The following is a 23,323-nucleotide window of genomic DNA, read 5'->3' on the forward strand; positions in this document are numbered from 1 at the left end:
GCAGAGGAACCCCACCCGGGACCTTTACATAAAGCGCTTCGTGGATTGGAAGGCTGCCAGGAAGGAACAAACAAAGAACGAGCAAATTGCTCGTCGTGGTCAAAAGATGTGCACATATAAAACCGAAACACTTACACCTGCGACAAACCCCCAGAAAGAGCAGGAGAACGCTCCGGCATTTGTGCCGCCAAAAAGGCACTCCTTATATGTTTTGTCAAAAAAAACTCAGTGTACGCAGACGGCAGCGGAGAGGAAACAGCCTTTGGCAACCCAATTGCGTACCCAGGGTCATCCATCCAGATTGCGCGCTCAGCCTGCGGCAACCATGGCAAAGCTGCAACATGCAACGTCGCGTCCTCAACCGGTCACTGTGAAGACCCAAACATCAAACATGAAACATCAAACATCAGCAAGGAATGTCCAGCCAGCCACAGTGAAGCCTGCACCTTCACGTGCATTGCCCTTGAAGCCTACTGTTCGGAGCAGAACCCAGCCGATTAGCTGCTTGCCAAATAGCACCTAATTCTTGGCCCTCAGCCGCTTATTTTGTTTGTTACTTATGTCTATGTCACTCATTTGTTTGTTAAAGCTCTGCGCTTGCTTGCCCTGCTAAACGCTCTCTGCCAGCTCGCTCTTCGCTATCTCCGCTTTGCGTCTGCCTACCGACGTCGGCCGAGCGAAGCTGCGCTTAGCGATCGGAGCGGCAATGTAAAGGGCAGGCAAGCCACACTTGCAATTTGGATGTCACGCATTAAAGAACATATCGTAATTTTATTTCTGCGCCGAGTTTTATTTAATTCGAAATAATTAGTCGGCCGATTGGGGATAAAAAACATTATCTCCACATAAAGTTTGGTGACCCCGACGTGATCTCTGAGTTGCAGTGTCAATTAATAATCATTCGCGATCGACATTCGTTAGCCCTAGCAAATTTTCGGCGGTTAAGCACAATTCGGTGCTAAAACCCACTTACATACACCTACATACACGCATTGCTGGCTATTAATTTCTCTGTCGCGACAATTCGGTCAGTGCAGTGCGGTAGGCAGTGCAGCGAACTCACTAATACACACAAGCGGAGTACAAAGCGGAATCGGACAGCTCGCACAGCCGCACAGCTAAAGGCATTAGCTGTAATCCCTTTGCTTTCGGTTCCCACGTTTATACGTATACAGGGTGTCTTTTTCGGTCGTGCTGAGTGACTCTTTTAAAACCTCAACATGGCAGCACCTGAGCCTACCAATGTCGCGAACGCAGCAATGCCGAGTGATGTAGATTTCTACAAGCACAAGGCCGAGTCCATCGCGCGCCAACTAAAGGCCATGGATCGCTTTCTCACCAAGGAAGAGCTTGCCGAGTTAGATGAGGCAGAACTTCAAGCTCGCTTAGAGCAAATCGAGCGAATGAATGCGGATTTCGATGCCGCTCAAACGAGCCTTGAAAGGCTGGATTTCCTGCAGTTAGCCCATGATGCCCGGCTGGACTTTTCGAATGTTTATGTCAAGGTTAGGTCCAGGCTGTCGCGGGAGTTGATGGCTGCTCGCACGGTAAATGTTGCCAATTCAACGGCTCGGCATACTCTCGAGGGGAATTCGTCGTTGTTCGCCTATAATAGTATAGGCCGTTCTCGAATGCCCGAGTTGCAGCTTCCGCGATTCGGGGGGAACTACATGGATTGGCCAGAATTCCACTCGATGTTCTCGACAATGGTGCACAAAGACCATCGTATACCAATCATCGAAAAATTCCAATATCTTCGTGGATGTCTAGATGGTGCTGCGCTGGATACGATTCATTCCTTGGAACTTTCTGAGGAGAATTACGACAAGGCGTTGACTTTGCTAATGTTGCGATTCGATAATAAACTGTTACATTTTCAGGCACACGTCAAGGCTATTTTCGGGCTGCAAGGGGTGGAGAAGGGCTCAGCTATCGGATTGCGCGCGCTCGGCGACAAAATCAATTCGCACTTGCGTGCACTTCAGACCTTGGCGACCCCGCAGGAGATTTCGGATGGGTTGCTGATCTTCATCATAGGCACGAAATTGGACCACAAGACCAAGGAGAAATGGGAAGAGAACTTGCCGACGTCAGGATTGCCTCGGTGGTCAAGCATGGCCTCATTCTTGGAAGCAAGATGTCGGATGCTGGAAAATTTGGGATCGGCTATGGTAACAATTCCTAGCCAGCAGGTGGGAGAAAGTAAACCTAGCACCCTAATCACCTCCATTAACGATCATAATAGCTCAACATGCAAGTATTGCAAATCCTCCGATCACTACATATCCCGATGCCAGGCATTTATAGATCTCCCTGTTTTTTCTCGATACAAGGAGGTGAAGAAGCGCCATTTATGTCTAAACTGCCTCAACAAAGGCCATTCATTGCAACGCTGCAAGTCAGGGGCATGTAGAAATTGCCAAGCCAAGCATCACACACTGCTCCACATGCAGTCGGGCTCTGACGCTGAGTTGCCGTCGCCGAGCACGGAATCGACCCAGCATGATCCTGCAAGTGCCCTAGTAGCAAGCAAATATATTAGCCCTCCCCCCTCGAGTCAAAAATCTCTGCCTAGCCAAAACGTGCTGCTAGCTACTGCAATCGTATATGTCAGGGGCCGTTTTGGATCGCTTATTCCATGTCGTGCCATTTTAGATTCCGCTTCTCAGGTTAACTTTATAACATCGAGACTCGCCAATCAGCTGCAGTTAGATCCTCACCCGTCTCACGTTAAAATCGCCGGTATTGGAGAGTCAATTCTACCATCCAGCAAGGCTGTGGACATCGTCCTGCAATCTCAAGACGAAAGCTATCGCGGTTTCCTCTCTGCAATTATCACTGCCTCAATCACAGGAATGCAGCCTAACTTCGGCCTAGACGCAAAGGATTGGCCAATGCCAAATAACCTAAAACTAGCTGATCCTAATTTCGCCAAGCCCCAGCGTGTCGATCTGTTGATAGGTGCTGGTTTGTTTTTCGAATTAATGTGCGTTGGACAGATTCGACTGTCAGACCAATTGCCAACATTGCAGAAGACGAAACTTGGCTGGATAGTGTCAGGAAGTATTAAAAACTCTGAGAAAGCCCGTGCGGCGCTAGCAGCCGTTGAAGATCCCCCTGTCATCTCCGCTTGCGAGACTAATTTGTGCGATATTGTAAGGCGGTTTTGGGAAGTCGATGGAGATTATTCGCCCTCATCAATTTCGGAGGAAGATGTTCATTGCGAACAGCATTTCGTCACAAACTGCATTCGCCTAGAGTCCGGAGCTTACTCCGTGCGTTTGCCAACCAAATTCAGTCTAGAGGAATTAGGAGAATCGTATCAGCAGGCGCTACGTAGATTTCTCAATTTGGAGAGGAAGCTAGCAAAAAATGCACAGCTTAAGGCAAAATATATGGAGTTTCTTCAGGAGTATCGTGATTTAGGACACATGTCGCCAGCTTCGCGGCAGTCAGACCTCCCGCAGTACTTCTTGCCTCACCATTGCGTCCACAAGCAGGATAGTACAACCACCAAATTACGCGTAGTGTTCGATGGATCTGCCAAAACAGCGTCTGGAGTATCACTGAATGATGCGCTTATGGCTGGACCCACCATCCAACCTAAAATTCTGATAACTCTGCTTCGTTTCCGCTTTTTTAAAGTCGCCTTGTGTGGCGATATCTGCAAAATGTACCGCTGTGTACGCGTTTCCCATCCCGATACGCACGTGCAGTGCATCCTATGGCGCAATGACCCGAAGGAGGAGATTCAGGTGTTCAAGTTGGAGACTGTTACTTACGGAACCAAACCTGCCGCTTTCTTAGCCATTCGTGCTATGCATCAATTGGCAAATGATGAAGAGTTGCGTTTTCCGCTTGGCGCTGATGTTGTTCGAAGAGATTTCTATGTCGATGATCTCATATCTGGAGGGGACAGCATTGATTCTGTCATCAAAATTCGTCAGCAGGTAAAGGAGCTACTTTCGAAAGGATGTTTTCCCATACGTAAATGGTGTTCCAATGAACCCGCTGCTTTGGAAGGCGTATCGGAAGCGGATCGCGAAAAGTTCCTTACCTTTCATGACGGGACTGAAGTAACCAAGGCGCTTGGTCTAGTTTGGGATCCCACCACGGACAATCTTCTGTTTAGCTTCGCTCACGTCGGAACCGCTGCAGGCCCAATATCGAAGCGTTCGGTCCTGTCTACACTAGCTAGGTTCTACGATCCTCTAGGGCTCATCTCTCCCATCATCACAAAAGCTAAAATATTTATGCAGTCGCTATGGAACGAAAGCCTAAAATTGAATTGGGACGAAAGCCTGCCCCAGGATCTACATACGACTTGGATTGAGCTGACTTCGCAGTTGTCGATGGTTAAAAACTTTAAGTTTCCACGTTACGTGCTTCGGCAGCAAGCCAGATTAGAAATGCACGCGTTTTGTGATGCGAGCCAAGCAGCATATGGCGCCTGTGTATACATGCGTTCGGAAGCTCTTGGCATTGTGCAAAGTCATCTCTTATGCTCTAAATCCAGAGTCGCGCCCTTGAAAAGTATGACTATCCCCAAGCTTGAGCTGTCCGCTGCCCTCGTATTAGCCGAACTAGTGTCCACCATAGTTAAGGGATTATCAGCTCCATGCCAAATACATTGCTGGTCGGATTCGTCCATAGCCCTTGCCTGGATTCGAGAATCACCATTGAATTTTAATATATTTGTTTCTAATCGAGTTCAGCGGATTCAGGAGCTCACCGCTGGAATGACTTGGCATCACGTGCCCACAAAGTTGAATCCTGCCGACATCATATCACGTGGAGCCACGCCCGCTGAACTAATGGATAGCAGCCTTTGGATCTCTGGACCACCATTCTTGCGTCTTGAGAGCTCAGAGTGGCCTGCAGGCTTGCAATTGCCGACCGATGTACCAGAACGTCGTCATGCAGCATTGGTTGTTTCAAACGAAAGGGATGTATCGTACGATTGCAAATTTCAAAACTCATTCGGATCCATGCAGCGCGTCTTTGCTTACATATATCGATTCTACATTCTCAAGGACAAAGGCATAGCGCGGTCGAAGGGTCAACTTACCGTAATCGACATCAAAAATGGTACGCATTTGCTCATAAGGGCAATACAGCAGCAACAATTTTCGGAAGAGATAAGGGCCCTCGCCAGCAAACAGGCCCTACCCCCAAAAAGCACGATGGCCTCACTGAATCCATTTCTGGATAGCTTTGGATTGCTGCGTGTTGGAGGCCGCCTCCAAAATGCCGAATTGGACTACGACGCGAAGCACCCGATCCTGCTTCCTAAGGGACATCCTGTCACTGTCTCTATTATTATCTTCTTTCACGAAAGGTTTCTCCACGCAGGAGCTCAAGGATTGCTCGGACTGCTTCGGCAAAAATTCTGGCCTATTGGCGGACGCAAATATGTTGCGGGAATCATTCGCAAATGTGTTAGATGCTTTCGTTTGAAGCCAGTGCTGAGGGAACATATCATGGGAAACTTGCCTGCGGATCGCGTAAGGACTAATCCAGCATTCCACACAACGGGCGTTGATTTTTGCGGACCCTTTTATCACAAGTCGGAAGTCAGAAGCAGGCCTCCTATCAAATGTTACATCGCTGTCTTCGTATGCTTTAGCACCAAAGCAACTCATTTGGAAGTCGTTCGGGATCTATCTACAGAATCCTTTCTGGCAGCTTTAAGGCGTTTTATAAGTCTACGTCCCAAACCTCGAATCATCTGGTCAGACAACGCTACAAATTTTGTAGGAGCAAAAAATGAGCTTTTGGAGCTTCGGCAAATGTTCCTCAGCGATCCTCATACGTCGGCTGTGTCACATCTCTGCGTTTCTAGTGGAATCGACTGGAAATTCATCCCCCCTCGCTCACCTCATTTTGGGGGTTTGTGGGAGGCGGCTGTTAAAGCAGCTAAATATCATTTTCATCGCATCGTCGGGACCTACATTTTTACTCTTGATGAAATTCAGACCTTGGCTTGTGAAATCTCTGCTTTGTTAAATTCCCGTCCGCTTTATGCAATTACAGAAAGTCCCGATGATCTAGATGTGCTCACGCCAAACCACTTTCTCAATGGAGCCCCGAAAGCTGCATTCGACGAGCCAGATGTGGCGCATCTCCGGGTCAACCTACTTAGTCGATGGCAGCGGCTGTGTCAAATGAAGCAGGCGTTTTGGAGAAAATGGAGCACGGCGTATCTTTCGATTCTTCAGGAGCGGAGCAAGTGGCGGTCATCGTCTCCAAACATCAAGCTAGGAGCGCTCGTCATGATCAAGGAGGAAACGCTGCCACCATTAAGGTGGCCGCTTGGCCGCATTGAGAGCGTCATCCCAGGAAAAGATGGAACCATCAGAGTAGCCGTCATCCGCACTCAAAAAGGCCTTTTCAAGAGGGCCGTTGGAAAAATAGCGGTTCTGCCCCTTCAGGATGGATCTGTTGAAAGCCTTTGCCTTCCAACGGGGGTGAATGTTCGGAGCAGAACCCAGCCGATTAGCTGCTTGCCAAATAGCACCTAATTCTTGGCCCTCAGCCGCTTATTTTGTTTGTTACTTATGTCTATGTCACTCATTTGTTTGTTAAAGCTCTGCGCTTGCTTGCCCTGCTAAACGCTCTCTGCCAGCTCGCTCTTCGCTATCTCCGCTTTGCGTCTGCCTACCGACGTCGGCCGAGCGAAGCTGCGCTTAGCGATCGGAGCGGCAATGTAAAGGGCAGGCAAGCCACACTTGCAATTTGGATGTCACGCATTAAAGAACATATCGTAATTTTATTTCTGCGCCGAGTTTTATTTAATTCGAAATAATTAGTCGGCCGATTGGGGATAAAAAACATTATCTCCACATAAAGTTCACGTCGGGGTCACCAAACTTTATGTGGAGATAATGTTTTTTATCCCCAATCGGCCGACTAATTATTTCGAATTAAATAAAACTCGGCGCAGAAATAAAATTACGATATGTTCTTTAATGCGTGACATCCAAATTGCAAGTGTGGCTTGCCTGCCCTTTACATTGCCGCTCCGATCGCTAAGCGCAGCTTCGCTCGGCCGACGTCGGTAGGCAGACGCAAAGCGGAGATAGCGAAGAGCGAGCTGGCAGAGAGCGTTTAGCAGGGCAAGCAAGCGCAGAGCTTTAACAAACAAATGAGTGACATAGACATAAGTAACAAACAAAATAAGCGGCTGAGGGCCAAGAATTAGGTGCTATTTGGCAAGCAGCTAATCGGCTGGGTTCTGCTCCGAACACCTACAGCAGGCCCAAAGCCCAAGGCAGCGGATTTGGTCGTTGGACCTTCTGCAAATGGGGTTGTTCATTTGCCAAATGTGAGGACGCAACCATTCTAAAAGCCGGCCGTGAGTAAGCCCACCTTAAAAATACCAGCAGTGAAACCAAAGCCCATTCAAGAAGGCGGCGGAGGGGGAGCTGCGGGAAAATTTAAGTCGACCGCAGTAGCAAAAGGGCCGGCAATAAAAAACAAGCTTGCCAGCCAATTGTCGACCAGAATGAAGGCCAAGAGCAAAGTCAGCGCTGGAAGAGAAGATAAGTTTCCCTGCTCTGGCCACATTCACGCAGTGCAAGACGAACAATTGCAGTCAAGAAATGATAGAAGCCTTGGGTGAGATTTCAAATCTGAGTCCAGTGGGTCCAATGAGCAGCCACCGAGATTCGAAAGCGAAGCGGAAATTTGACTTTTCTAGGTACTCTTTGATAAAACCGGCAGCTGAAGAGAGTTTGATCTTGGATCCATATCTGGCTAAGGGTAAGTACAACAGGAATAAAATGGAGTAAAATGTAATATTATTGGTTTCCAGATCCAGATGATAAAGAACAAGAAAATTCTACTCTGAAGGCAGCTGCGGAGCAAACCCCTCCTCGCAGGATTTCCGATGAGAAGCCCAACTACTTAAGTCCATATGTGAGCGTCTCGCGCGGTAAAGTCAACTCTCGCTGTGATCGTGAGAAGCGAAACAGCATGTATTTGCCCGGTGAGGAGTATCCTGTTGCCAATCGGCGGGCCCTCGAGTCGGTGCTCTACTTTCGCATACAGCTGGAGAATGAGATTCGACGACTGCGAGATATCTGCAGCGAGTGGGAAGCCTATAGCAGGGAGAATGAGGCGCATCTGGTTGAGACGGGCGGCATAGATATGATCAATGTGGCCATTGGACAGACAAATTTGCTCTCTACCAAGAAATTGATGCAGTTCAGCGGTCTGATTGACCGTTGCGGGGCGTGAGCTACGGGCAAGAACCATCGACCCTACGATGGCAGCGAGGAGACGAAACCCGTCCAGGCAGAGGATCTGGAAGGGTGGTGGGACATGCTGCGACTCCAGAGTGAGAATGTTGACAAGCGCTTTGATAACTTGAAGCGATGGAAAAAGAACAATTGGCAGGACCCCGATGCAGTTGAGGAATCGAAAATACCAGCCAAGCCTGTGGCCAAACCAAAGTCTAAGCTGGGCAACAATTTAAACGCTAAGCCCAAGGTCAAGGCCAGCAGTAACTTGATGCAATTACTCCGCAAGGCCCATGCTGAAATGAAAAAGGCTAAGGCGGATGTGGTATCAGCGGACGATGCCTCGCAAACTCCATCTCGCAGCAGCACTCAGCGTGTGATCGTAGTACGCGACCGTCGGTCCTTCTCTCCTGCTCGCACCGTCCTGCGCATGTCTGTAGGCGAGAGCCGTTCTTCCAATGGTGGCAACCCTCTGCTCAAGTCTGCTATATTGGCCGCAGCCGAACAAAACGCTCTTAATCATACCCCCCCTCCCAATAAGGGACGCCAGTCGATTCTGAAAAAACCAGGGACCAGCAAGCGTGAAAGTCGTGGAGTTAGATCTCTGTTAGATCTCACTATAAAACGTATATCTCAGAATTTCGCCCCACACCCTTCCGCCCCCACAAAGGACGAAAATCTGTTGCATCCACAATATTGCACATTCGAGAAAACTAAAAACGCAGAATCATAGATAATGACCATATCTATCAAATTGCTGAATCAAGATCAGATTGGATCATTTTTGTAGCCAAAAGCAAGAAATCAATTTGCAGTGGCTACGCAGCGCCCGACGTCACGCTCAGACTGATTTTCTGTCATTCTATTAGCGGCGTCTGCCGGAGGAGAGCCATATTGACTTAGTATCGGGTATAAATGTAGAGTTGCGGTGTCCGCAGCAACTCACAACGTTCCCCCTCGTTTTTGTGTTGTTTTATCAGCCTTGAATGCACCACACTCACACACGCGCACAGCATACATACATATGTATGAGGGTTTCTATCGTATTTTCCAGCTCTGTTGAGATTAAAATAGTGCTCTTATTACTTTGATTTCCATTTTATTATACAGTCAAGGAAAAAAGTCAACATACAGCACCGATTTTTCAATATTTCGGGTTTTCGCAATGAAAATTAAAAAAGTTGGTATGCCATTATTTAGGACACTTAAAGTTATTATTATTTCAGAAAAAAAAACTTAAACAAAAATTATGTATACTTAAGTTACAACGAAAAAACATAAAATGTTCACGGAAAAAAGTGTACATACAGCCTCTATGCTTTTGTATTATAGTCTCAAAGTAATCTTAATATTAATACTTTTTATACTTTTAATATTTGGTTGGTCCACCATTGGCATCTATTACAGCCTGTAGTCGTCGGGGCATCGATGCCACCAAATTTTCGGTTGTTGTGGGCGGAACTTCGGCCCAAGCTCGAATGAGGGCGGTTTTGAGGCTTTCCCGACTGCTGATGAACCTTGGCGTTTCAAACCGATTGAATGTACATATGTGGTTTTAACAGGAATTTAATTTTACAAAGTAGGGCGTGTGTTCTTGCTGCTGGCAATGCTCTTGCCGTGACGTTTTTTTTTTAGTTTTTTTAACCCCAATAAACACACGCACACACTTGTATTTATTCGGCGAATTTCGTGGGGTGTCTACTGCATTTATTAATACATATTCCAGGCTCTGTCGCAGCTGTCTAAAGACGTATTTTCTCGACACTTGACACACACTTGATATAGTTGAATGCTTGTTTTTGCTTACTTTTATTATTCACTTTTATTTTCATACGTGCAATGGTAAACAGACACTCAGAAATATACCGAAACTACGTCACAAATTTCAAAATATGCCGAAAATATACTGACGTATTATTTGTATTCAAGCTGAATCAAATTGCTTTCGGTTGAATACTAGCTAGCAACGACTATCAGCACTGGACACATATTTTTAACCGATAATCTAATCAATTTTATATAAAAGTGGCTAATTTTAAGTACCATCTTTATTGGCATTGTTTATAAAATAAGGTTTCAATAAAAAATGTCAACAATTTCCACTAAGTTTATTTCTTTACATGGTAACTACCCATTTGCTACATATTAAAATCATTTTTATAAAGGGGAATATGTGTACTTTTCAAAATTGTTGGCCCGTTCTTTTCCATATAAGCCCCATGGAAGCGCCAGTGTGAAAAACCCCCGTTATGCATATTTTTACATTCCTTTTTTTTATATTTTTGAAAACATTGAGATTTTGATAGCAGGTGATCAAGATTTCGATGATTTCCCGCATTAATAATCGATGTGGCTCTAAATTGCATTTTTACACGACTTCTACATTGGGGCATTGGCCAAGAGGGTGAGTGCATAACCTTAATATACTGGAAAATACTATGGAAAGTATTTTTATATTTTGCAAGGTGTGTGAGCCAGACATTGTGGCAAGAAAATTAGTGTACTAAGTGACTTGGCGATAAAATATACGGTCTGAAATATGCCACATATACCCACTTAAGACCCCTCTATTTAAACAGTCATTGTAGATATCTCCTATCCCTTCTTTTACTCACAAAAAAAAAAACCCACTATATCCACGATTTTCACTAAGTTCGGTGCAATATTAAAATACCCCTTTGGCATACAATGGGCTAATCGTTCTGTGATTTGATATTATTAGCTTGCTAGGACTTTATAGCTGAACATGAAGTTTATCCGATTGATAGATTATTTTTCTAAAATAGTAGCCAACTTTTGCTAGTCATTCTTATTGGATTTGCTTAGAATTTTCACGAGTTTTCAAAGTGAAAATTTTGAAAAATATACCGCTAAAAATTATTGTGTAAAAAAAGCACTACCTTTAAAAAAACTGCATACAAAATACCAGATTAAATTGTTAAACAAATTCCAAGTCCCCAATCTATCAAAAAAAGTTTCCTTGCCAGGTAAAAAAGAGGTGAATATTATTATTATTAGTATTATTTTCCGCGGTCTAACTCGAGTTGTTATCCAGTTTAAATAAAGGGGCTTAAGTGGGCTAAGTTCGTTTTTTCATCGGTATGGCACGCTGAAAAGGCGCCATTCTTAAGAAGCGTCCCTCCATTTTTTTTAAACTCCTAAATAATTACAGCTCGACGTCATAATGCAGCGCCACAGGGAATTATATAAACAGCAATCACTTGCTTTCAGCCCACGCAATTTCAATGAGCAGAACCGGGAACTCCAGAATGCGGCGCGTGCAAAACAGCGCGAGAATCGTTTTTAAAGCAACCGCATTATTAGTGTTAGTCCAACTCCCATCAAGCGTGCGGCACCTATACCGCCCTCAGAGGAGGCGCAGCCACGCCTTACCTATGTCGCTCCTCCTAAGGAGAATCGAAAACCAGAGCTGCCTCAGCAGCAGAGGAACCCCACCCGGGACCTTTACATAAAGCGCTTCGTGGATTGGAAGGCTGCCAGGAAGGAACAAACAAAGAACGAGCAAATTGCTCGTCGTGGTCAAAAGATGTGCACATATAAAACCGAAACACTTACACCTGCGACAAACCCCCAGAAAGAGCAGGAGAACGCTCCGGCATTTGTGCCGCCAAAAAGGCACTCCTTATATGTTTTGTCAAAAAAAACTCAGTGTACGCAGACGGCAGCGGAGAGGAAACAGCCTTTGGCAACCCAATTGCGTACCCAGGGTCATCCATCCAGATTGCGCGCTCAGCCTGCGGCAACCATGGCAAAGCTGCAACATGCAACGTCGCGTCCTCAACCGGTCACTGTGAAGACCCAAACATCAAACATGAAACATCAAACATCAGCAAGGAATGTCCAGCCAGCCACAGTGAAGCCTGCACCTTCACGTGCATTGCCCTTGAAGCCTACAGCAGGCCCAAAGCCCAAGGCAGCGGATTTGGTCGTTGGACCTTCTGCAAATGGGGTTGTTCATTTGCCAAATGTGAGGACGCAACCATTCGAAAAGCCGGCCGTGAGTAAGCCCACCTTAAAAATACCAGCAGTGAAACCAAAGCCCATTCAAGGAGGTGGCGGAGGGGGAGCTGCGGGAAAATTTAAGTCGACCGCAGTAGCAAAAGGGCCGGCAATAAAAAACAAGCTTGCCAGCCAATTGTCGACCAGAATGAAGGCCAAGAGCAACGTCAGCGCTGGAAGAGAAGATAAGTTTCCCTGCTCTGGCCACATTCACGCAGTGCAAGACGAACAATTGCAGTCAAGAAATGATAGAAGCCTTGGGTGAGATTTCAAATCTGAGTCCAGTGGGTCCAATGAGCAGCCACCGAGATTCGAAAGCGAAGCGGAAATTTGACTTTTCTAGGTACTCTTTGATAAAAACGGCAGCTGAAGAGAGTTTGATCTTGGATCCATATCTGGCTAAGGGTAAGTACAACAGGAATAAAATGGAGTAAAATGTAATATTATTGGTTTCCAGATCCAGATGATAAAGAACAAGAAAATTCTACTCTGAAGGCAGCTGCGGAGCAAACCCGTCCTCGCAGGATTTCCGATGAGTAGCCCAACTACTTAAGTCCATATGTGAGCGTCTCGCGCGGTAAAGTCAACTCTCGCTGTGATCGTGAGAAGCGAAACAGCATGTATTTGCCCGGTGAGGAGTATCCTGTTGCCAATCGGCGGGCCCTCGAGTTGGTGCTCTACTTTCGCATACAGCTGGAGAATGAGATTCGACGACTGCGAGATATCTGCAGCGAGTGGGAAGCCTATAGCAGGGAGAATGAGGCGCATCTGGTTGAGACGGGCGGCATAGATATGATCAATGTGGCCATTGGACAGACAAATTTGCTCTCTACCAAGAAATTGATGCAGTTCAGCGGTCTGATTGACCGTTGCGGGGCGTGAGCTACGGGCAAGAACCATCGACCCTACGATGGCAGCGAGGAGACGAAACCCGTCCAGGCAGAGGATCTGGAACATGCTGCGACTCCAGAGTGAGAATGTTGACAAGCGCTTTGATAACTTGAAGCGATGGAAAAAGAACAATTGGCAGGACCCCGATGCAGTTGAGGAATCGAAAATACCAGCCAAGCCTGTGGCCAAACCAAAGTCTAAGCTGGGCAACAATTTAAACGCTAAGCCCAAGGTCAAGGCCAGCAGTAACTTGATGCAATTACTCCGCAAGGCCCATGCTGAAATGAAAAAGGCTAAGGCGGATGTGGTATCAGCGGACGATGCCCCGCAAACTCCATCTCGCAGCAGCACTCAGCGTGTGATCGTAGTACGCGACCGTCGGTCCTTCTCTCCTGCTCGCACCGTCCTGCGTATGTCTGTAGGCGAGAGCCGTTCTTCCAATGGTGGCAACACTCTGCTCAAGTCTGCTATATTGGCCGCAGCCGAACAAAACGCTCTTAATCATACCCCCCTCCCAATAAGGGACGCCAGTCGATTCTGAAAAAACCAGGGACCAGCAAGCGTGAAAGTCGTGGAGTTAGATCTCTGTTAGATCTCACTATAAAACGTATATCTCAGAATTTCGCCCCACACCCTTCCGCCCCCACAAAGGACGAAAATCTGTTGCATCCACAATATTGCACATTCGAGAAAACTAAAAACGCAGAATCATAGATAATGACCATATCTATCAAATTGCTGAATCAAGATCAGATTGGATCATTTTTGTAGCCAAAAGCAAGAAATCAATTTGCAGTGGCTACGCAGCGCCCGACGTCACGCTCAGACTGATTTTCTGTCTCTCTATTAGCGGCGTCTGCCGGAGGAGAGCCATATTGACTTAGTATCGGGTATAACTGTAGAGTTGCGGTGTCCGCAGCCACTCACAACGTTCCCCCTCGTTTTTTGGTTGTTTTATCAGCCTTGAATGCACCACACTCACACACGCGCACAGCATACATACATATGTATGAGGGTTTCTATCGTATTTTCCAGCTCTGTTGATTAAAATAGTGCTCTTATTACTTTGATTTCCATTTTATTATACAGTCAAGGAAAAAAGTCAACATACAGCACCGATTTTTCAATATTTCGGGTTTTCGCAATGAAAATTAAAAAAGTTGGTATGCCATTATTTAGGACACTTAAAGTTATTATTTCAGAAAAAAAAACTTAAACAAAAATTATGTATACTTAAGTTACAACGAAAAAACATAAAATGTTCACGGAAAAAAGTGTACATACAGCCTCTATGCTTTTGTATTATAGTCTCAAAGTAATCTTAATATTAATACTTTTTATACTTTTAATATTTGGTTGGTCCACCATTGGCATCTATTACAGCCTGTAGTCGTCGGGGCATCGATGCCACCAAATTTTCGGTTGTTGTGGGCGGAACTTCGGCCCAAGCTCGAATGAGGGCGGTTTTGAGGCTTTCCCGACTGCTGATGAACCTTGGCGTTTCAAACCGATTGAATGTACATATGTTACGAACCTTTGTTTTTCTTTGGGGCAAGGCCGGCTAGCCAGTCATCCCAGGGCTGGATACTTCCCAAGCCCTCAGGTCGCACAACAACCAACTGATTGGACATCTCGAACAAAATGAAACAACAAAAATAACCGACAAAAAAAAAACTGAAAAAAACGGACTCTACTCGACAAACAACATTACAGTCTTCCCTAAACACAGACTTGGGCCAGGTCGAGGTGTCGATGTTTTACCCCCGACGCACCCACCCTACCTGAGATCTGAATCACACGTTCCGGATCTCCCTGCCATTGGCAAAAGCCTTACCCTCTCGTTGCTGTGGCTCCTCTTCCCCCCATACGAAACGCTTAACAATTCATTTCTTCGTTATAATCTTCACTTCATTTCCTATTTTCACACGATATCATTTCTAAACTAGGCCTGCCTATTCATCCCCCCCTCATCTTAGTACTACTGGCGGTTAATAAATAATTAGATTAATAGGAATAAATAATATAATAAATATAAATAAATAGGTTACATATATATAATAAATATGGACGGACTTAAATTACATATACTTATAACTAGAGACGTCTAACAAAAATAATTAATGGGAGTAAATAAGTTGATGTTCTTTTTTTTCTTCTCCCTAAGTGCGCGAGGGTCCCGCACTACGTGGCCAGGTCTGATCCTTCGAGACCAGCAGGAACAACAGGCCAGGGTGGCGGAGCTGTGACCTATTCCCTACGGCCAACAAAAAAATAAATTTGGGGTTTCTTTACTCCCCCTTTGGAGCGGACTCACTCTTATGCTTCCTGGTCCTGGTTCCTGGTCTTTCCCTGATCTGGATCCCCTGGAATCACATTTATTTATCTTTTATTCATTTTTTTGCAGGGTGATGGCCACTACTCCATCCTCATCCCACTCACTTTTTCTTTCAGAACAAAAAAAATCGCTAAGTCACTAGGTCCGGCGCGCATGCTCCTCCGTTGCGGGAACTTCTTTTTCTGAACCACCTCTTGGCTGTTCTGTTTAATGCTCCCGGCTGCCGATCCCCATCGCTCTCTGTTCTATCGCCCTTGAACTAGGTTCAAGGGCATGGCCTGATTCGGGCTGCTGTCGGCTCTCTTTTCTTTTGGGTGTGGGTGAGTTGGCTTCGGGACTCCGTTATGGGATGAGATCGGAAATCCTCTCACAACGGCTCCGGAGAGCGCGCGGAACTCTAACTCTCCAGGACCAGGTGGCCACTCTTCGCTAACCTTTCCCCTTAAATTTTGGCCCTGCCACCCTGTTCAAAAAAAATACCTTCCTCTCAGCGCTTCTAGGGTCTCGCCTATCGATATCTTCGCATGCAACACCTAGCGAAAATTCGAGCGACCATGGCCGCGGAGAATTATTCGCAAACATCGAAGAGCTTCACCAAAAATGCTGGCATTCTCGGACATCACAGTGCCTAGGAGGATCTTGCAGCGCCCAACGTAGGCTTACACCCACGTATCTGATAATCCTTAAGTGAGTGTTTTTAACTCTGAAGTCCCCAGTCTGCAATTTTCGCTACAATTTTAGGTCTTTGGCGTGAAAAATCCCCACCGGTCTCCCCGACAGATCCTCCAGCTCGTAGGCGTTATTCCCTACTGGACGTACGACTCTGCATTTTAGAAATTTCCGGGCGAACTTGGCGTTGTAGCTTTTGCCAAAGTCGCTGAGGGTGAAGTTGCGCCTGTAGACTTCTTGGCCAGGTCTGGCGAAAAAGACTCGGGCCCGTTTGTTATAACGCTGGCTGCTCCGCTCATACGCTTGGTGTAGGCTGCGTTTAATTTGCTCGCGAATGAGGTGTCGCTTATCCGCGGGATCTAATGCGTGCACTTCGTGTTCCGTCAAAGACTGCAGCTTCCTCGCCAGCTTATAGCAGTTCCCATTCAGGAACATCTGCTGTCCAAATACAGCGAAGAACGGCGTGACGCCTGTGGCTTCGTGCACGGAGTCACGGATTGACACTTCGATCTCCGGTAGGTAGATGTCCCAGTCCCTGTGATCCTTCTCCAGATACGTCCTTATTGCAGCGAGTATCGTCCGATTTACTCTCTCGGCTGCATTGCTTTGCGGCGAGTACACTGCTGTGCGCATGTGTCGGATCCCGAAGCCGCTGCCCAGGTCCATGAAAGTCTTCGACAGGAACTGCTTTCCGTTGTCGGAGTGGATCACCTCTGGCACCCCGAATTTGTAAAAGACCTCTTGCACCAGGAAATGAATGACGTTCGCCGCGGTCGCCTCTCTCATCGCCTTCAAGAAGGTGAATTTCGAAAAGTGGTCTACGACGACGAAAATCCAAGCCTGTCCCCTTTTCGACCTGGGATACTTTCCAAGGAAGTCTATGTAGAGCTTTTGGAATGGCCTCTCCGTGGTTACTTCCTGACCGATCCCGACTTGGCTCCGGTAATTGGGTGCTTTGGATTCCTTGCATTCGGTGCAGCTTCGGACGTATTCCCGCACTTGTGCCGTCATCGCCGGCCAGTAGTAGTGCCTTTTTAATCTATGCAAGGTCTTCTTCATTCCACCGTGTCCAGCTGTGTGGTCTTCGTGGGCCTTTGCGATGAGGGTTTTCGTCAATGCCGCGGGAATCCATAATTTCCACATGGAACCTTCCACTTGGTCGTCGATTTGCGCGAAGGCCATTCGCTTGAATACTAGGTCCCCGTCTATTCGCAGGTCAGGCAATACTTCTTTGTTCCTGCAGATTTCTTCTTTCAGCTCCTGGTATTCCGTTGACTTGAATTCCGTCGTCTGGAATCCGAGGATTTCCGTTGGGTCTAGAACCACCTCCTCGATGCAGCGTGATAGTGTATCCGCCACTATATTTTCGACTCCCTTGCGGTGTTCGATCTCAAAGTCGAACCTCTGCAGCCGCAATGACCATCTCGCTAGACGCCCATTCAGGTCCTTGAGTGACATTAGCCACTTGAGGCTGGCGTGATCAGTAATTACCGTGAACGGCATCAATTCCACATATGGCCTGAATCTCTCTATCGCCAATACCGCAGCTAAACATTCTTTCTCCGTTACAGAATAATTTATTTGGTGTTTGTTCAGCTTGGAAGAAAAGAATGCCACTGGACGCTCTGCTTTGTCGTCATCCAGCTGGAAAAGCACTGCTCCCACTCCAAAATTTGAGGCGTCGCACTGGATGTAAAAATGGCGTTTGAAGTCGGCATGGACTAATACAGGAGCCGTGGTGAGGGCCTTTTTCAGGGATTCTATGGCCGCCCTCGCTTCCGTTGGCAAGGAAAACTTCCCGCGCGCATGCTTCTTCAGAGCATCTGTTAACGGTACAGCGACGGTTGCGAAGTCCTTGATGAAGCGCCTATACCATCCTGCGGTTCCTATGAAGCTCCGTAGCTCCTTCACTGAACTTGGGTTCGGGATCTTTTGTATAGCCACAACCCTATCGGGATCCATTTGCAGCGTGCCACCTCCGATGATAAACCCTAGGTATTTTAGCGACTTAAAGCAGAATTTGGATTTTTTTAAGCCTATCGTCAAATTCGCTCTTTTCAGGCACTGGGCCACCAATCGCAGATACCGCAGATGCGTCTGGAAGTCCGGGGCTATCACCAAAAGATCGTCCAAATAAACGAAAACGTTTGATCGGAGCTGAGTTGGAATTACCTTATCCATCACTCTGCATAACCTCTGGGCAGCGTTACACAGACCGAAGGGCATCATCACGAATTGATACAGCGGACGGCCTGCGACGGTAAATGCGGTGCACTTCCGGCTTTCTGGGTCCAGTTTAATCTGCCAGAATGCGAATTTGAGGTCGACGCTAGAAATGTAGTATGTCTGGTCAATCCTGGATAGTATACCCTCGATACTAGGAAGAGGGTAAGCATCTTTTACGGTGAGTTGGTTCAGTTTCCGCGCGTCCAAACAGAATCTATTTTTGTTTGGCTTTCGCACCACCGTCGTCCGATTGCTCCATGGACTATCGCTAACTTCGATCACTCCTAGCTCCAGCATTTTATCCACCTCGGTCCAGATCACCTCCTGCATCGCTGGGGATTGAGGGTAATGCCGATCTTTAAATGGTTCTGCGCCCTCGATCAACTGGATCCGATGCTGCTCTACCGTCGTTGTTCCCAATCCGGCATCCTCATAGGTCAGAAACTCCTTCTTTACCTTCTCCAGCTCTTCGGTTTCCGTGTCTTCCAGGGCCCAAGCTTCCACTTCCACGTCCTCCGGGCGATGTTCGGCGTACTGGCTGATTTGTGACATTTGGATCTCGCCTACTTGGACCTCGCTGGATCTACTGGACTCTTCTCCGAGGACTGTGGGAGCCAGCGCGAAGGATCTCCAGAAATCTATGCCCAAGTACATGGCTTGCTCTAGGTACGGGCATACGTAAAACAAGATCTCTTTGTTCATTCCGTTATATCTTACGCAGAGTTTGGTTTTGCCGATTATGGACCTGTCTTCTCCAGAGGCTGTCTTGATGATCGAGACATAATTGTCCATTTCCACCTCAAGGTCGGCAAGGAGTTCACGGCTGCCCTTTCCTAAGACACTAACGGATGCCCCAGTATCTAGGAGTCCAGCAATCCGATGTCCTCTTATCTGCACTTCGGCAAACACTCTGGGATCGCGTCCTGCTCCTCGTCTGACTGCCTCGGCCACCTCTTTGCGAGTCTGTCGCCTTTCCTTAAATCTGGAACGGGCCTTTTGGAGTCTACGACTGACACCGCGCATCCCCTCCAGCTGCCTGTCATCAAAGATTTGGTTTCGAATTTGTATGTATCTCCTCATCCTTTCTTCGGCCGGTACAAACTTCAAACTATTTTTATTTAATTTATTCGGGCTATTATTCTTAAATTCTATATTCATTAGTGGACCATCGTTCATTTCTTCGCGGGCTTCTGTCCCGAGCGCTGATCTCCCGCTTTCATCATGCCCGCTCGTGCGTTTCCCGAGCAATTGGGACACGTTGGAGTAAACATTTCTGGTTTCCCGCAGCGGTAACAGAATATTTTGCGTTCCTTCGCCACGCAGTCTCGGAATCCGTGGTCGAACTGGCCGCAATTCCAGCAACACAGCCTGGGTTTGTTCGCCAGGTGAGTTTCTTCCACCATCCTTGCTTCGTCTTCATCCAGAAACTCCGTTTCCGGCTCTAGCTCCTCCACTCGCTTCCCGGCTGATTGGAATTTCGGCACAGGACGGAACGTCGACTTCTGCTCGCGTCCGCGAAAGTGGTACTCCACTTCCAGGCACTCTTCCCTCAGCTGCTCCACGTTCCGGACTCGGATCGCGTAAACGTAGCGGGCGATCTCATCATCGAGCCCCTTCTTCAAGACTCGCACCATTTCGGACTCAACCAAAGGTGTGGTGAGTCTAGCCGCCAGTCTGCGCATCGCTCTAAAATATTCTTCCACAGATTCGCCAGATTGTTGCCTTCGCTCATGCAAGGTGCGTAGCCGCTCGAACTCGCCACCCACTGCTCGGAACCGGGACACCAACTCGTCCTTCAAATCCTCCCATCCTTCCGGAGGCCGTTCTCGGACAAATTGCCAATACCCCTCCGCCGCTTGTCCTTTGACGAGATGGTGAAAGTTGTCAAGGACCTCGTCCCACGACCGTCGGTTCTGCCTACGGAGGAACTCGACCCTGAACACGAAGTCCTGCACCGTCATCTTATTTGGATCTCCATCTCCGTCGAAGTGGATTTCCCATTTGTCGACGCGCCCCCATCTCGCTCCTCTCCAATCATCTCTCCTTTCATATGGTGGCAGATCTGTTGGACCTCCGCCGTCTCCTGATGTCTCCCGTCTCTGCCTTCCAGCACCTGGATCCAGGTCCGCATCGGCTATTCCTCGGCGCCAGTTCTGGCTCAACCTCGCCGGCTTCCTTGGAGGCGACTGTGAATTCCATGCGTCATCGTCCTTGGGTCTTTTGGGCATGGTCCCTGTGTTCGGCTTCTGCCTGAGGTGAGCTAGAGGCTGCTGATCGCCATTATTATTATCGTTGTTTTCACCCTGGTCTCTTTCCAATCTCAGATCTTGGATCAATTCCACGTTCTGGCGAAGAGGCGCCATCACCTCTGTTATGGCCCCCATCAGCTCCATAAAGCCGCGACGGATCTCCTCCTGCAACGTCCTACTCAGAGTATCTGCCATGCTGCCTCTCCACGTCTCCTGTGCTTGCGCTATGGCGACATTTACTCCTGAGAGAATCTCGGAGGGCAGTGCGTTCGATTGGCCTGGCAAATTCCAGCTGTCGTCTTCACGCCCCTCAGCGCCCTGTGTGTCCCCGCCTTGCATCTGTCCTTGGAGGTTACCTGGTGGAGGAGTCCTGCGAGTCATTTTCTGCTTAGACCGCAAGTTGTACGCGCTCATCAACCTAGCCCTGTATTTCCCTACCTCGAACTATCCTACTTATCTTTTTATTCAATACAATTAATTATCTACTCTTCTTTCAGAACAATCGCATAAACACTACCTATAACGCCAACTCACTGATCTTCAGCACAAAAACGTTTAATACGGCAAAAACACTAATAAGGGGGAAAGGAACCACAACTACTACTAGGGCCAACTCTGCACATGGTGTTCTACGTCTTTTCCTGTCCAACGTCTAACGACGAGCGCTGTTGACTGATCTTATCTTCCTTGAAAGATTAAGAGTCAAGGGCGCTCACTTCCCTACAGTCGCTGTTTCCGCCTACTTCCCTACTGAATGTTCGTTGCGGGATGTTGTAGCTGCTCCGAGTGCAACGCGTGGCCGACATCTGTCCCCACGGGCCACTCAGAACAAAAAATCTCCTTGAGAATCTACTCTCCCGACTCCATCCAGCGGTAAGCAGGGGAAGCGAAAAACAGAAATATTTCTGACCATTCCTAACTTCGGGTATTTCTTTTTCTTCAGGTTCTCCTTTTGCACACCAGGCACCGGGCCGGTTGCTAACTGGCTTTTGGATTCTCCTCTGCCAGTGCCAAACCAAATCCCCTCTTGAGATTGCCTGCTTCCCGTTGTCAGATAAGTGCCGAAACATCAAACATAAAAAAAAACTATTTACTTTGTGGATTTTTTTCTTGCATCCTCAGGTCCCTCCGCGCCGTGCTTCTGTGAGCCAACTCGTCGAGTCCCTCACAGGCCACCAGAACACCGATGGACCCCAGATTGCAGAATACCACTCGAGATCTATCTTCTCTGCTGGATATTTATAATTTCTTCGACGTCCGTATGATTCGCATCCGTACTCTCCCTCTTTGATGGTCGAGCCAGGACTGCGAGTCCACTTCCCTGTCTCAGATTGGGCGCCATTATTGTTACGAACCTTTGTTTTTCTTTGGGGCAAGGCCGGCTAGCCAGTCATCCCAGGGCTGGATACTTCCCAAGCCCTCAGGTCGCACAACAACCAACTGATTGGACATCTCGAACAAAATGAAACAACAAAAATAACCGACAAAAAAAAAACTGAAAAAAACGGACTCTACTCGACAAACAACATTACAGTCTTCCCTCAACACAGACTTGGACCAGGTCGAGGTGTCGATGTTTTACCCCCGACGCACCCACCCTACCTGAGATCTGAATCACACGTTCCGGATCTCCCTGCCATTGGCAAAAGCCTTACCCTCTCGTTGCTGTGGCTCCTCTTCCCCCCATACGAAACGCTTAACAATTCATTTCTTCGTTATAATCTTCACTTCATTTCCTATTTTCACACGATATCATTTCTAAACTAGGCCTGCCTATTCATCCCCCCCTCATCTTAGTACTACTGGCGGTTAATAAATAATTAGATTAATAGGAATAAATAATATAATAAATATAAATAAATAGGTTACATATATATAATAAATATGGACGGACTTAAATTACATATACTTATAACTAGAGACGTCTAACAAAAATAATTAATGGGAGTAAATAAGTTGATGTGCTTTTTTTTCTTCTCCCTAAGTGGGCGAGGGTCCCGCACTACGTGGCCAGGTCTGATCCTTCGAGACCAGCAGGAACAACAGGCCAGGGTGGCGGAGCTGTGACCTATTCCCTACGGCCAACAAAAAAATAAATTTGGGGTTTCTTTACTCCCCCTTTGGAGCGGACTCACTCTTATGCTTCCTGGTCCTGGTTCCTGGTCTTTCCCTGATCTGGATCCCCTGGAATCACATTTATTTATCTTTTATTCATTTTTTTGCAGGGTGATGGCCACTACTCCATCCTCATCCCACTCACTTTTTCTTTCAGAACAAAAAAAATCGCTAAGTCACTAGGTCCGGCGCGCATGCTCCTCCGTTGCGGGAACTTCTTTTTCTGAACCCCCTCTTGGCTGTTCTGTTTAATGCTCCCGGCTGCCGATCCCCATCGCTCTCTGTTCTATCGCCCTTGAACTAGGTTCAAGGGCATGGCCTGATTCGGGCTGCTGTCGGCTCTCTTTTCTTTTGGGTGTGGGTGAGTTGGCTTCGGGACTCCGTTATGGGATGAGATCGGAAATCCTCTCACAACGGCTCCGGAGAGCGCGCGGAACTCTAACTCTCCAGGACCAGGTGGCCACTCTTCGCTAACCTTTCCCCTTAAATTTTGGCCCTGCCACCCTGTTCAAAAAAAATACCTTCCTCTCAGCGCTTCTAGGGTCTCGCCTATCGATATCTTCGCATGCAACACATAT

The 23,323-nt window shown here is 47.4% G+C and overlaps 3 protein-coding genes across 4 annotated transcripts; 2 read left to right on the forward strand and 1 right to left on the reverse strand.

The window, feature by feature from the left end:
- Positions 1–7,246: 7,246 nt before the first annotated feature.
- On the forward strand, positions 7,247–8,379 carry LOC117191153 (guanylate kinase-associated protein mars-like). Its single transcript, XM_033396120.1, has 2 exons — positions 7,247–7,761; positions 7,814–8,379. The coding sequence occupies exons 1-2, from the start codon at positions 7,602–7,604 to the stop codon at positions 8,236–8,238; spliced, it is 585 nt and encodes a 194-aa protein (XP_033252011.1). The 5' UTR covers positions 7,247–7,601; the 3' UTR covers positions 8,239–8,379.
- On the forward strand, positions 8,286–13,787 carry LOC117191157 (guanylate kinase-associated protein mars-like). Its single transcript, XM_033396124.1, has 2 exons — positions 8,286–8,322; positions 13,216–13,787. The coding sequence occupies exon 2, from the start codon at positions 13,216–13,218 to the stop codon at positions 13,690–13,692; it is 477 nt and encodes a 158-aa protein (XP_033252015.1). The 5' UTR covers positions 8,286–8,322; the 3' UTR covers positions 13,693–13,787.
- A 5,757-nt stretch (positions 13,788–19,544) lies between these two features.
- LOC117191137 lies at positions 19,545–23,317 on the reverse strand. Of its 2 annotated transcripts, none has more exons than XM_033396098.1 (3): positions 22,891–23,317; positions 22,766–22,814; positions 19,545–22,705 (listed from the first exon to the last, which is right to left on the reverse strand). In XM_033396098.1, the coding sequence occupies exon 3, from the start codon at positions 21,042–21,044 to the stop codon at positions 19,554–19,556; it is 1,491 nt and encodes a 496-aa protein (XP_033251989.1). In that variant the 5' UTR covers positions 21,045–22,705; positions 22,766–22,814; positions 22,891–23,317; the 3' UTR covers positions 19,545–19,553. The 2 variants fall into 2 exon arrangements, with proteins under 2 accessions (XP_033251989.1, XP_033251991.1); XM_033396100.1 differs by having other exon boundaries at positions 22,766–22,834.
- Between the last annotated feature and the right edge of the window lie 6 nt (positions 23,318–23,323).

Source organism: Drosophila miranda (genome assembly GCF_003369915.1).
Source record: "Drosophila miranda strain MSH22 chromosome Y unlocalized genomic scaffold, D.miranda_PacBio2.1 Contig_Y1_pilon, whole genome shotgun sequence".
Taxonomy (NCBI): domain Eukaryota; kingdom Metazoa; phylum Arthropoda; class Insecta; order Diptera; family Drosophilidae; genus Drosophila; species Drosophila miranda.

Bases quoted from the DNA above. Each gene is read 5' to 3' on its own strand.
- LOC117191157 (XM_033396124.1), top strand. From the start codon at position 13,216: ATGCTGCGACTCCAGAGTGAGAATGTTGACAAGCGCTTTGATAACTTG.
- LOC117191137 (XM_033396098.1), bottom strand. From the start codon at position 21,044: ATGAGCGCGTACAACTTGCGGTCTAAGCAGAAAATGACTCGCAGGACT.
- LOC117191153 (XM_033396120.1), top strand. From the start codon at position 7,602: ATGATAGAAGCCTTGGGTGAGATTTCAAATCTGAGTCCAGTGGGTCCA. The intron at 7,762-7,813 runs GTAAGTACAACA...ATTGGTTTCCAG, and splicing joins GGATCCATATCTGGCTAAGG to ATCCAGATGATAAAGAACAA.